The sequence below is a fragment of the Cygnus atratus genome, chromosome 12 (genome assembly GCF_013377495.2).
Source record: "Cygnus atratus isolate AKBS03 ecotype Queensland, Australia chromosome 12, CAtr_DNAZoo_HiC_assembly, whole genome shotgun sequence".
Taxonomy (NCBI): domain Eukaryota; kingdom Metazoa; phylum Chordata; class Aves; order Anseriformes; family Anatidae; genus Cygnus; species Cygnus atratus.
In genome coordinates this window covers 19,301,759-19,315,033 of record NC_066373.1, presented here as the reverse complement: position 1 = coordinate 19,315,033, position 13,275 = coordinate 19,301,759, and the positions used below count along the sequence as shown (strand labels likewise).

At 36.7% G+C, this 13,275-nt stretch overlaps 1 protein-coding gene across 5 annotated transcripts in view; it reads right to left on the bottom strand.

Moving 5' to 3' along the window:
• Positions 1-13,275, bottom strand: part of NETO2 (neuropilin and tolloid like 2) — a 32,475-nt gene that overhangs the window by 12,229 nt on the left and 6,971 nt on the right. For 4 of the 5 annotated variants that reach the window (XM_050713175.1, XM_050713174.1, XM_035543310.2 and 1 more), the window contains exons 2-6: positions 8,713-8,769; positions 7,076-7,216; positions 4,938-5,186; positions 2,863-2,907; positions 2,646-2,773 (exon numbers count right to left, since the gene is read on the bottom strand). In XM_050713175.1, the coding sequence (XP_050569132.1) occupies positions 2,646-2,773; positions 2,863-2,907; positions 4,938-5,186; positions 7,076-7,216; positions 8,713-8,769 (620 nt within the window). The remainder of the gene's footprint in view (positions 1-2,645; positions 2,774-2,862; positions 2,908-4,937; positions 5,187-7,075; positions 7,217-8,712; positions 8,770-13,275) is intronic. The other variant, XM_050713176.1, reaches the window with a different exon arrangement.

Below are 13,275 nucleotides of genomic sequence, written 5' to 3'. Positions count from 1 at the left end.
TGTGGAGGCTGAGGGAGAGGAGGTTCTAAGCCATGAGGTCCTCAGTGCGTTCCTCGGATAAGCCTGGGTCTTGACTGTGCATTTACAATGGCCTGTCTGGCTGATACCACGAATACTAAAGACCTTTTCAACAGCACAATTTTTCATGCATCTGCCTACTGACAGGAATCTCAAACTCTTGTTTAGATTGTGACGGTGTGGATGAATACCATACTACTGCTATATTACCTGCTTTTCTGCCCTTTTACCATCTCTTGCTTTTAACCTTAACTAGCGTGAAAACTGAATTTTAAAGAATTCACTAAAACAAAAGCATATGTGAGAAAAAACAACAACAACAACACATGCCCCCCACCTACAGTTAACAGGCTCTATTTAAAACACAGTAAGAGAGAACATAAAAAATTGGTTACACTTGTACAACCTGGCTTCTCCTTTCTTTCTGCTGTTTTCCAAAAGCAGGCTGCCAGCATTTTCTCCCCTTGCACATTCTGTGATGAGGTGCAGCCTGTGTCATACTATCTCATGCTTCATCTCACTATTCTACTTTTGCTCACTATGCTACTCACTATGCTACTTTTTTCGTACCTAAGTACGTTCCCTGAACACACGTGATTCCATGCATGTTCAGCATTGTGATTTGCAAGGTGATTTTCTGTAAATAGTCTTTTTTTCTTTTTTTTTCCCCACTGTCTGAGATTTACAAGTGGAAGTTCTCAGCTACACTGAGAACCTGTCTTCCATTAATGTTTTATCTCACAAACATGGGGGGGTTTGAGCTGCATGTGCTGGTATTTTCATTTAATGATTGGCTTTATGTATGTGCTGTGAAATTACAATGGAAACTAAAAATAAATTAGCACATTTTTAGTAGAGCTATCTGCATATGAAAACAAAGGAATAATTCCATTGAAAGGGTTCAGCTCTGCAAAAGCTCCTTCTAGTTAGTGTGCCAGGCAAGTAAATATAAAAGGTCTTTGCTCTTAGATTATACTGATAATTCTAGTAATTTTCTGAAATCTGGAGTGATTTATTAAATTTATATTATGCAGATTTTGTAAGCCTATTCATTGCTGTAATTGTTAGTTTAAAAATATATTTTTAATGCAAAATCAAATTGAGGAAATTAAAAATGTCTATGCTTAGTTTTCTCAAGAGATGGAACCATATCAGATCTAATGGGTCTTATCATCATAATTCTGCCAAAATTGAAGCTCGGGAAACCACTCTTAGAATACGAAGAGTTATTTTTCTGTAATGTTTTAACTCAATAATTTAGGATGATGGTCTAATCTCAGGACTGACCCAGCTACAACTCTGCCTTCTGGCAACATTCAATAATTTATTAAAATACTTAAGCATAAGACCTGGTGCACTCAAGTGGAAATGTAGAGAGAAAATGGTTTTATTATTGTTTCTGGAAGAACTGCTACTATTACTGAGACTAGTACAGGGCTCTTGGGAGTTGACTCACTTCCTCAAAGGCTCAGATATATCAGTGGAGTTTTAGTTTCTTGTCTTGTCCTCTTATTTCTGTCTGTTAGGTTGCTGTTTCAGTACTGATTTGGAAGTTGATGAATAGGGCTACTTAACTCTTAGTGGTGGATAAGAATGACTGTCATCTTGGCAAGTCCTGCTATTAAAAATACATATTTTTTAACTTTTATGTACATGTGGTACAGGCAAGTAGTAATATGTGCTTTAATACACACACAGAAGCAAATAACAGATGTGTATGTTATACAGAGAAAAATTACATATTCTTCAGTGCAATTTGTAAGTAATTAGCAAGTGTATGGTTCTGAAATGTTACGTAGCTTCTCTATTTTTGAAAACAGGCTAAGGTTATTGTATTTTGGAATCCTTCTCTCTGCACAACAATAAAGCTTAAGTTGTTTTTAATGATTATAAAATAGTGTGTTTTTTCATAAGTAGTCTTCATAAGTAGTATTCATAAGTAATGCTGCAGACACAATCACAAATATCAAGTACCTATATATCTATTGCTGATTTTTGACTCAAGCAGCTACCGTGCCCCTTTTGGGACTCAGAAAAGTCCAACCAGATTTTACTGTGGCACTTTCAGAGGGTATGATCCTATAGCAAAGTTAGAAGAGAAAAAAGTGATAGCTCCTCAGGCATTTCCAGGTAAAACCTTTCATTTTAGCTCAGACTGCTGATGAGATAGATGGGGTTTTAGTGAAGGTGCTGGACTGTGAATTAGACTGGGGAGGAGCCACGTACACATTCTGCTGACTTTGAACAGAACCAAATCCTCCAGCAGAACTATTGGCAGCAAAATTTTAAATCATAGCAGCGAGATTTACTGTAGTTTATCAAAGCTGTTACCCAGCATTTTTACCTGCAGTTTTCCAATAAAACCACAGGCCAAATCAAATGTCCTTGGAAAATATTGCTTGTACAGTTTTCAGTTTTATTTTGTATTTAGAGTTTCAAATAATAGGAAGATAACACCATGGATTTGCTGTATATGTTGCATTTCAGAAACAATATTATGTCTGAATTTCCTAAGCTACTGATACATAATTCATTCCAATGAAAGTGTGACATTATGCTAATCACTATTACCTGTTACTAATGACTTGGAAACCCATTACATGCTGAATGATATGAATGAAACCCACCTTAGCGTTTGGAGTAGCCTTAATTGTCCATATGCAGTCAACTGCTTGTCCTGGTTTTGTTTTTTCTTCTTGTTCTACTTGACTGGAACGTACTATTCCGTCAGCTCCCGAGAGCTCAAATTGGCAGTCTAGGGAGAACATATACCTTGCTGTCAAATGCAATATGATATTAATTTAAAATTTCATATATAAAGAAATTGGAACTGTAATACTAGACCTGGAATGGGATTTAAGATGCCTCCTAGGTAAGTGAAGTCAGGATCTGTAATAGAAAGAAGTCATGAGTCACAGGGGCTATCAATTCTTAACAATCATTTCAAGGCTTATTATAATCTGAAGACGATGTCCATTTTTATTATTTCACAATAAAAATTGCCAGAAAGTTTGTTGAATCAATTGGATGGTACAGAGACAAACTTTTTTTAGATAATACATCACTTCACGAAGATTGACCTTGTAATTCTATGCTAACAGCTCAGATTTCCAGCCGAACACCAAAAATTATTATTAGGTATTTTGTTCCTATGATACATTCTTAACTTTACCTATGCCAGTTTTCACTGAAATCACTGGAGCTTCACAAGAGTACAGGGATCTTTCTGTGTGCATCATTTTGATTAGATTGTTGTCTGTATGTCTGGAAACAATTTGAACTGGAGTAGATTATAATATATTGATGTTTTGAAATTGCTAATTGCTATTAATAATTAATATATAGAAAAAGACAGCTCAGTACTAAAGATACTTTTTCCTTGGGTACCCATGCTGCTTATATTAGGCCAAGTAGCACAGTTCTAGATATCATTTATTAGGGCAGAATTTAGCGTTGATTGCTCCTCTATTGTTCCTCCTTCTAAATGCACACTGAATGTCCTGTATGTGTCTGTGTAGTAAACTACAGTAACATACTGTATGTAAATTACTAGTGAGTTAAGAATATACTTTTTCATAATGGTTAAATGATGGTACTTGACTTTACTGGGACTAGGGCTTGGCTAAAAATGGGTCTAAAATGGGCTGGGCTGTCCAGGGTTTACATATTAGCAATATGTGTTTCCCCACAAATCGCACAGAAACTCACAAGATGCATGCTGTCTCAGGTGTGGCGTAGAAAGTCACCAAGCAAATCATGTACATCGTAGTGTGTACATGTGCATGAAACGTTAGTCTACACAAAGAAAGCACTTCAGCCTGGAACAGGCTAGGTTAGTTTTGAAAGTGATGTTAATGAAATGGCTTTGGAAATGGACTTAGCAAGATGCATAAGTACTGTCCCTATGGAAATATTTTAGCAGGTCACTCTCAGTGGACTGGTTACTATGTTAATGTGGAAAGTTTCCAAATCTAAATCCCTAGCAAGGTGTACAGTTCTATAAATGTTAATATATAATTGTGTATAGTATTTTCATGTGCTGTAGGGTTAAAGACCAGTTGGGTAAAGATGGCATAAAAAAATTATGTCTGTGTATACATTTATAGTAGTAGTAACACTAACTTTTGTACATTGTGTTTTGTCCCAAAGGACAATAAAATGCTGATAACTACCCACGTATTGTATCTATGAAGTACAGCAATAAAGCATTGCACAAGGATACCAGTTCAAATTCACTTGTAAAAAGAATGCTTGCCAGTTTTAAGTGGCCCAACAGAGCAGATGTAGTTTCTGCCTGTCTAAAGGCAGTGTCAGCACATTAGCCTGTCTTTTATACCGTGTAAACTACACAGTTCTTTGAGCAAAGAACAATGCTGTTGTCTGAGTCCATGGTTTGAGGGTGTCTAGTATTGATAGCTGATATTTGGACTGTATAGATATTTCCTCTGGCTTTTCAGAAATGGAAATTTAAAATGTTTTGCATCTGGCTGGAAGTACTACTATAGATTGACCTCAGATATTTTTGTCATCTTGTCTGACATTCCTTAGAAGATAGGCTGTTGAAAATGCCAAACTGCTAGTCTACATAAATGCTTTTTCCATTATACCACTGGTGGAGCTGGTACAAATTAGAGTACCAAAAGGGAAGTTGCTAAAGCCTTCAGTACAAACAAGATCAATTGACTTCTTCACTAGGAAAGTACAGACCTGTAATTCCCTTTGGTCAATTTCCCAAAGTGATTTTATTCAGGTATCCATCAGGATTAGCACGACGGACACCTCTAACTATTGCGTTGTTACTTTGCCTTCATATGCGCTTACGATGAAATACAGCTCTAGACTGTCAGAATAAACACATCCACAGAGTTCCATGGGAGCAAATGGTCATTAATTTGGTCATTAACTTTAGGCATCTTTACCTGGTATAAATGAGTATTTTGCTTGAAATCCCTTTCCTTCCAGCTCCTCATCAGAAGTAAACTTGATCCACATAAATCTCCCTGTTGATCTAATTAATGCAGGGCTTTTCAGACCACAGTAACGATCAATGAGAGGGGAGAAGCCAAAAGGTCCATCTCGAACCTCCAGATGATCAAAGCGACATTCAAATGAGGGTTCTATGTAATAAGGTTCGTCAAAGGTCAACTCAATTCTTTGTCGTGGAGCAGCTAGACATAAAAAATTGAGCAAAAGATTAAATGTAGATCTATATAAAAAACACATGAAGATATAAAATGGAGAGAGACCTCCAAAACAGCAAGATAAAGGGACTAGACACTTCTCAAAATACATCTAATAGTCTGCCAACAAAAACTCAGATATACTCTAATAAAATTCTAAAACTGATTCTGTGGGAGATACTTTTTCATGGAATGACATGGATTTTTTTTTCTTTGACCTTTATAATTGAAAATTCAGCAAGGACATAAATTTAAAATACCATGTGTAACACATATCAACATATATGCAGAGGTATTCAAGCAAGGTTTAATATTAAAAGATAAATTAGTGTTGCACTGGGACCAAAGTACATTAAAAAAAAAGGAAAAAGCATTTAGGGATAGAGAAAACAATGGAAAAGAAAAAGATATCAAGAACTACTACTCACTGATATATTTCCTAAACATTAAGCCCAAATTTGGAGATCCTTTGGCAGGAGATGTCTTCTAGTAGAATACTCAGAGAAGTGTAATTGCTTAATATACATTATCAATATATGAATGACTACAGATGTTGGTAAGTCTGAACCAGGATTTGGATCAGATCCCAAATTCCTGATGCAGTGCAGCAAAGGCTACTTGTTGACCGCACTTTCACATCTGTAGTTTGGAACCATGACTTTATATTGTGTGTATAGTCTTAGTGCTTCTTGCTAGTGTCATCTATTGTGCTATATGAACTTTCAGATACTAGTTGGTATCTGGAACAACAGTATTAATGAATCATATGCTGTCTACTTCTGGATGCAAAAAGGATTTATTTATACATCTTTAACACTGTTTAGACATTTACACCTTAATTATACATGAGTTAAAAATATTTCTGGCTGCTGGTTTGCACATATTGGCAGTGGTCTGCAGGAAGGACCGTATCTTAGCTAGAAACTGTGGAGGATGTTTTTCTCGCTCAAGTTCCCACAGTGTTCCTGTGTAATGACTGTGAGGACAGTGGCATGGAAACTGCTTCTGTGCCCCATGGAAACTGCCTTGCACAAGGAAGATCCAGCACTGGATCCGGTATGTCTGAACTCTAAAGCTGGACAGGATGTCTGCTCTCCATGCATTCAGTGGCAGGGAAGATACCAAACTTCCAATGTGCATGCATGGAAACAAAAATGAGGGTCTCTATTAATCAGTACAAATAAAAACTCTCTGAAACGTGTTACTTGAAAAACACCAATTAATTGATATGAATCTGATGATGAAGCTAACTAGTGTTTTTAGTCCCAAGTCTTGCAGCCTTTATCCAAGATATTCCCAATAGAATGTATTTTTTTCTAGTTAATGGTTTTTTTTGTCCCCATTGCATAACTTCAGTAGTGCAAAAATGGACAAGTGTCCATTTTTAGTACAGTGCTAGTGACAGACAGGTGTGGGGTTTTTATTAATAAAGGGCAGCATAAAGATTTGCTGTCCCTGAGATAGATTTAGACTAATATAGTGTGATCTGATAAATGCTAAAGATAGTTCTTCAGCCATCTTTTCCAATTTATTATCATCAATATTCTACATGATATTAAGATAAGCCACATTTTTTATCTTAATAGTTCTGTGCTTTCATAGATTACAGCAGATCTGATGCTGCTTTCTCTGGCTGTGAGGTTATGCCTTATTCCATATTGATAATTCCTACATGTTTGCCTTTTATATTCACGTGCTGTTGTTACCCAAAAGAGTACATTTAACTTCTCACTCAACCAAGTAACTAAAGAATTGATTATATTATCAATATGACTATACAATACTTGACGATATGTTAAAACAACAGTTTTAACAGTTCAACATAATAAATTTAACAGTAAGGTTACAATACAACAAAACAGAAATATAGTTGGTACCTTCTAAGATGTAGATGCACTCTTGATTTGGTGGGTACATGTTAGGGTAGTTTGGTGAAGCAAAGTGTCCTCCATTACTAGTCCGTACCCAGTTATCGCACTGGGTAGGAGGAATGCGATTCAATCCACTATTTTGCCCACCTTGAGGGAAAATAAAGAGATCAAATAAATGTCTCCTGCAAGTATGCAAATTTGATTTTGCAAAGGTAAAACACTGAAATAATACACAGCCTATAAAAGAAGAAAGTAACTTGTTTTGGTTGAGAACCCTGTTATCATATATGCCACTTGTTAATATCTAGCTAGGAAAATCTTTTGGTTAATTTAGTGGTGTGGTATATCCCGATGAGATCACAATTTCTGAACATCAGATCTGTACAGTAATCCTCAGGAAGGGAAGAGAGGGAGTAAATTTTTTTTACCCACATGAATTTAGATTTCTTGATGGTTTTTTCTAAATCATATAGTTACAGTGGCTGCCAGTAGAACAGCTTTATTTTATGTCCTGTGTCTTTTCTATTCCTATGCAAATGTAATCCACAATATTTGTTATCATTTACTACTTTTGACCCTGATTCCAGACTATACTAAAGCATATCGCCCTTAAGCTATTTACAATAGTATGTTGGAATAAAAAATGCTTATGATGGGTAAATAAACTAAATACAGCAATGGTAGTTAGTAAAATTAATAGCAGTAGGTAGATTGCACTGGTAGCTAAGATTCTCATTTAAGATCAAAGCTCTCTTCTGGATGCAGGAAAATACAATCTGTGGCTGAGATGTTGCACTTTACTATGATCATGCACCATGCTGGATCATTCACAGAAGCTTTGTTAGATCAGATTTCCTTATCCTTGGAGAAGGGGCTTGGGAGTAGTATGATCCTTCTAACATTCTTATTAAGTACCTTTGACCCTCTTCTTTGATATCAGCAGAACTGAAGAGAGTAAGACACAGGATATGTGGTTTCTGCTAGATTTTTCCTAAATCTCACAGGGGTGCCCTCATCATGTTATTTATATTTATGCAGTTTTTCCTTGCAGACCTTTGAGAGGGAGTCCATGCTGATACAGGTCATAGCTGCCTACAGTAAATTGCGAATTACATCACCTTCCACTGATATCTTGGCAGCCTTTATTTACGGGGGTGAAAACTTAGTCTCTCCTGCAGAAATTGTTCAAAGAAATTCTGTAGGTGTCAGTTCAAGGAATTCTTCTCTCCTATGTGTGGATGAATCCCACATATGAGAAAATAAGGTTTGTGAAACTATTGCCTTCCGCCCTTAGGAGGTATTGGCTTTAAAAATATTTGTGGGCGGACTGCTTGAAAAGCTTGTTGTCAGATACAGAAAACATGAATTTCTGTGGTGTTTTTTCCCACCTCTAAGGTCTAAAACCATAGAATTTTAACTGGGTAAGTGAACCTTCATGTTCTTTGTGACTGGATGGCTTTGTTCAACTGGAAAAAAAATGCAGTAAATGATGGGGGGGGGAAGGGGCAGGGATGGACAAGACCGGAATTCATATAATTAATTGAAGACCTACGAGTATCTGAATACTTTGACTTATATTGCTTAATTCAACACTACTAAACTCTTACATTTTTGGAAAGAAAATCATCAAACCAAAATTGTACCTTGTGTCTTCTGTGCAATGGCAATCCCTTCCACTACAAGGATTGTTACTAGCAACACTGGTAAGAGAAATTGAACAGGAAAAGCATCAGTAATTGAACAAAATTATAAACCATTTTATGCAATCCTGATTCATGCAAATCCTAGAATCACTAGCCCAAACAACTCAGAACATAAAAAAATACATAATATATGTGCTTTTTTTAAATTTCAGCTTTAGGAAACTAGTGTAGTTTAAGTGCACTGCAGGTTCTTCTTCCATGTTCCTTAAGAAAGCCTATATGAAAATAATCATTTATTGTTTAAAGGGACTTCAAGAATCTTTTATAGAGGATCTACAGATTTGAACACATTTTATAAAATTAAATGTTGTCTATCTTCTACATATTTTTTATATCCTGAAAAGAGATGTTTGGCTGCTATATTGAACAGTATTTATCCTAAACCTCCATATGCATAATGTGTATACAACAGACTTCCCTAGCTTACACAAAATTAATTGGGACCACAGGAGACACTGCATGGTCGTATCCCTACAGAGGTTTCAGGAACGCTACAGAATTGTATCTGCTGGTTGCTGTGACTCTGGTACAACACCATACCAGTGATTTCTGCAAACAGTGCAGATGCAAGTTCTAATGATGGAGAGATTTACTCTGAGTAGTTACAGCAGCTATGATGTTGGGATGTACACTGTTGAAAGCATGCTGGTTTGCTGATGCATTTTGTTACATGCTGGCATCTTCTAGATTTGAACTAACCTGTGATTTGAACTGATATTTGACCTGTTAAAGATTTTCTGTTATATTCCTTCCCCCAACCCTTTTCCTTCCTTCCATGAAAAGAAGCTGTCTCAATGGTCTTGCTTTCAGACTTTGCCTTATGATTACACTTCCCTTGCACCCAAGAAGTGTTGGTCTGAACAGCACATTCTAAGGATTCCACACTCCCCTATTCATCAACAGCTTTAAAGCAGGTTTAATCTCCAGATTTTCCTAAAATGCTTTGTCTCCTTGAATTATTAGGGATTACCAGGAAAGGAATAAGGGAATGAAGTTAGAGTATATTATTATGCCCTCTTCAAATCTTTGGTTTGCCTCCATCTTGAATACCTCTAATTTTAAACCTGTGCATTAGAGAACTGGTGAAGCAGGCTAGGACTCGAACAGAAGCTGGCTGAGGGCAGGTAGAATACAAGTTGTAATATCATATGTGTCACTGAGACGGGGAACAGAGAGCAAACACTTAGTTTCTCTTACACTACAAGAACCAGGGGGTATCAGACAAAGCTAGCAGGTGGCATGTTCAGAGTGAACTAAGATTATTTTATTTTAATGCACAAACTTCATAACACATCCTTTGAGTGGAAGATTCTGCTTCAGGAACCCCTTGATTCATAAACTGCTGGAAGGCTGGGATAGTATTTGAGGCAAATATCATTTGTTCTACTTTTACAGTCTGAGACCTCTGCTTTTGCATCTCTGTGCAAGACAAGATAGCAGGCTAGATGGACCTTTGATTTGACCTGGTATGGCCCTTCCCATGTTCTTAATCAATTTGTTAATACTAAGTCAGACGGGCATGGCCTCATCCCTATAAAAAAAAGATTTCAGCAGGAATTCCATTGTCACATTCAAGAAGTTCATTCTATTTCCCGATTTTTCCCTCTCATTGTTCAGGCATTCTAGTTGCTCATGCTGAAATGGCAGTTTCTCTATCTGCGATTTCTCTGTGTTGCTATTAGACTTTCAGCCCTTCTGAGAGCTCCAGAGGGAGCATGCACTGACTATGAACTACTGAGATCTTGACTAAATTCATATAGATGCCACTGTAATGTTGGTACAGATCTATTATCTCACAGAGGGATGGAAGGAATCAAAGTCTGCCCCTGAAAGTGTCAGTCTTGCACTTCTGTTTTATTATGTATGTTTCTGCTGCCCTCTCTTCTCTCTACCCATATTAAAACAGATTGTACACGGTTATGAGACAACTCGGCAACGACCATTTTTTTCCATTTCTTAAAGATGACCACCCTCTATTTTGCAAGGACATAGCAAGCTCAAATCAATTTAGACCAGTTTATTGTGCTGCTTCTTAAAATGCAAAATGGGTTTTGGCTTTTTTTCATAAAGCAAACAAACACAGATCTTGAATAAATACTTTCATGACTAACAGAATGAATGCAGATAGTCCCTTTCAAGTATCACTGAAAAATCTCCATTTTTTTTTTTAGTATAGCTATCTCCTGTGGCTAATGCTGTTATGGCATACCTTTTTTTGTTTGTTTGTTTTTTTCCCCCTAAGAACATCAGTAAGTGTCTATGTTTATTTCAGTGACCGTGGTCTCTTCTACAGGTAGAAAGAACATCTGAACAGATACTCAGTTGCACTAACCAGTCATTTCCCTTCTTGAAATGATGTGAAGACAGAAACAAGCCTCCTAAAAGGACTTCAGAAAATCTGATTGGTTTTCACTAAAGCCTGTGCTACTTCTATAAATAGCCCAGAGCTGTGTGTGTGTAAGTGCAAAAGAACAGTTTCCTGCAGAACAGCATGGGTATGCAGACAATTACAGAGGATAAATGGTCTGAATATTTGTCTTACTGTCTTAATTTTGTCATGTTATACGGAAGAGTGGATATATGTATGGATATGTATGGATGAGTGGATATATAGTATGGGCCACCTTCTCATTGTTCCCTGCCCTTTTCATCCTTTTCATTTTAAATCTCTTGAACTCTTGCCTTTCTCAAGCAATGCTCCCTCTCATGCTCTCAATCCCTAAGATGTATTCAAAGCAGCCCAGGTAGCAAATCTTTAAGGGCCTACCTTTGCCATTACCTTCATCCCTGGTGATAAACACATCTTTTTTTTTTTTTTTTTAAACACACTGCTTAATATTCTCTAGGTGGGCTGTCCTTATCTCTGTGACGATGATACTGAAAAGGTGGAGAGAGGACTTACATCTGTTCTTCCTGAGAGTAGTGGGCAGAAACCCCTAAGGCAGCATTGCCTTAAACTGGGTGCATTTACACGACACAATACAGTGCATGATAGCAAATGGGAGCTTTTTGGCTGGAAACAAGGCCTATTATTGTTCAGGATGAAAAGAAAAGAAGGAAGAAAATGAGCCAGGATATTTTTAAACCTTTCAGACTGCTTCCATTAACCAATTTTTGTGTAATTTTAAAAACAACAAAGCAATCATTTGGTGTCCTAAATCTATATTGCTTCCTGGAAAAACATTTTCAAATTTCAAAGACTAATTTAAACCATACAAGTCAGTAACAAGGAAGGAAGATGTCAAGGGAAGAGACAAATCCTGTAGGATGGCACAGTGGAGACCTAGTGCTAAACCAGTGTCCTGATAGTGCATATGGCAACACAGACACAGTGACTAGAGCAGACGTGGAGATACTGAACTACATTCACTAAAAGTCTTGTAGCACTTTCAGAAGGATCATAAATCACCTTGTTATTTCTGATAAACTGAAATTCAAATAGTTATAATGCACCTGAACTTGCAATGAGACACAGTATTCCTCCGTTGCTCCTTTTTTCATCTTTTAAAGTCTCTTAGGTATCACTGAGACATGACATTCTTCCGTGTGGATGAAAGGTAACTTGTGACTTAGCCTTGTATTCTACTATGGTACAGGAAACAGAAGTAGTAGGTGCCCCAAAATGCTTGAAGGTGGCTTGCTAATGTAAGCAGGAGCACAACCAGTGCACAATTGCAGGACTACATTGAATATCAAAGGGACGGAAGGGTGTTTAGGATTGTTTTTCATGGAGGAGCGTGGTGAGAATTCTACTAGACCATACTGAGATTTGGGAGACTGACTTATAAACTTCCACGTATTTAGTTGGTAAAGATAATAGAGACAAGTGATTCTGCAATTTAAAATAAGTTTCTGCTTCCTATCTAAACTGTACAAGGGGCTACCATTAAACCAACAGCAGCAAAGCCATTGAGGTAGACAGATTAAGAGGAGCTTCTTTTATTCATGAATCTGGTATTTGCTACAGACAAATTCCATTAATTATGGTGCATGTTTTTGTACTGCCATTTAAAGCTCTGATAGTTTTTACCTGTGTGACATTAACTGGAAATAAAGAAAAAGCAGCAAGGTTTTTTTCTGCCTTTAAAACAATCTATTTTTCATTTTCTTCACTTCTTTGCATGAAATGTTTTAGATCACATAGCCTGCAGACAGCAATATAGACTTTTAAGCGTGAAGACACTAATCATACATTGCAAGTTATCATCACTATTCGGTTGTTGAAATAGGCTTATGGAATAACATAAAAGAATCCCTTGAACTGGTGTAATAAACCATGCATTTTTTGCAGGAGTCAAGATTTTCTTTGCTGACATTTCTTAAAGTTCTCTAAAATGAATATAAGATGCAAAAAATATTTGTTAATTTGTTTGTGAAGTATATACACATATAGATTAAAAAACAAGTGGCTCCTATTTCTCTTTAAACATGAGAATAATATAGTTTTATAGTAAACAAAAGCTCAACCAACATTAAGAAACCAGTGTTTTGCTTAGAGAAACA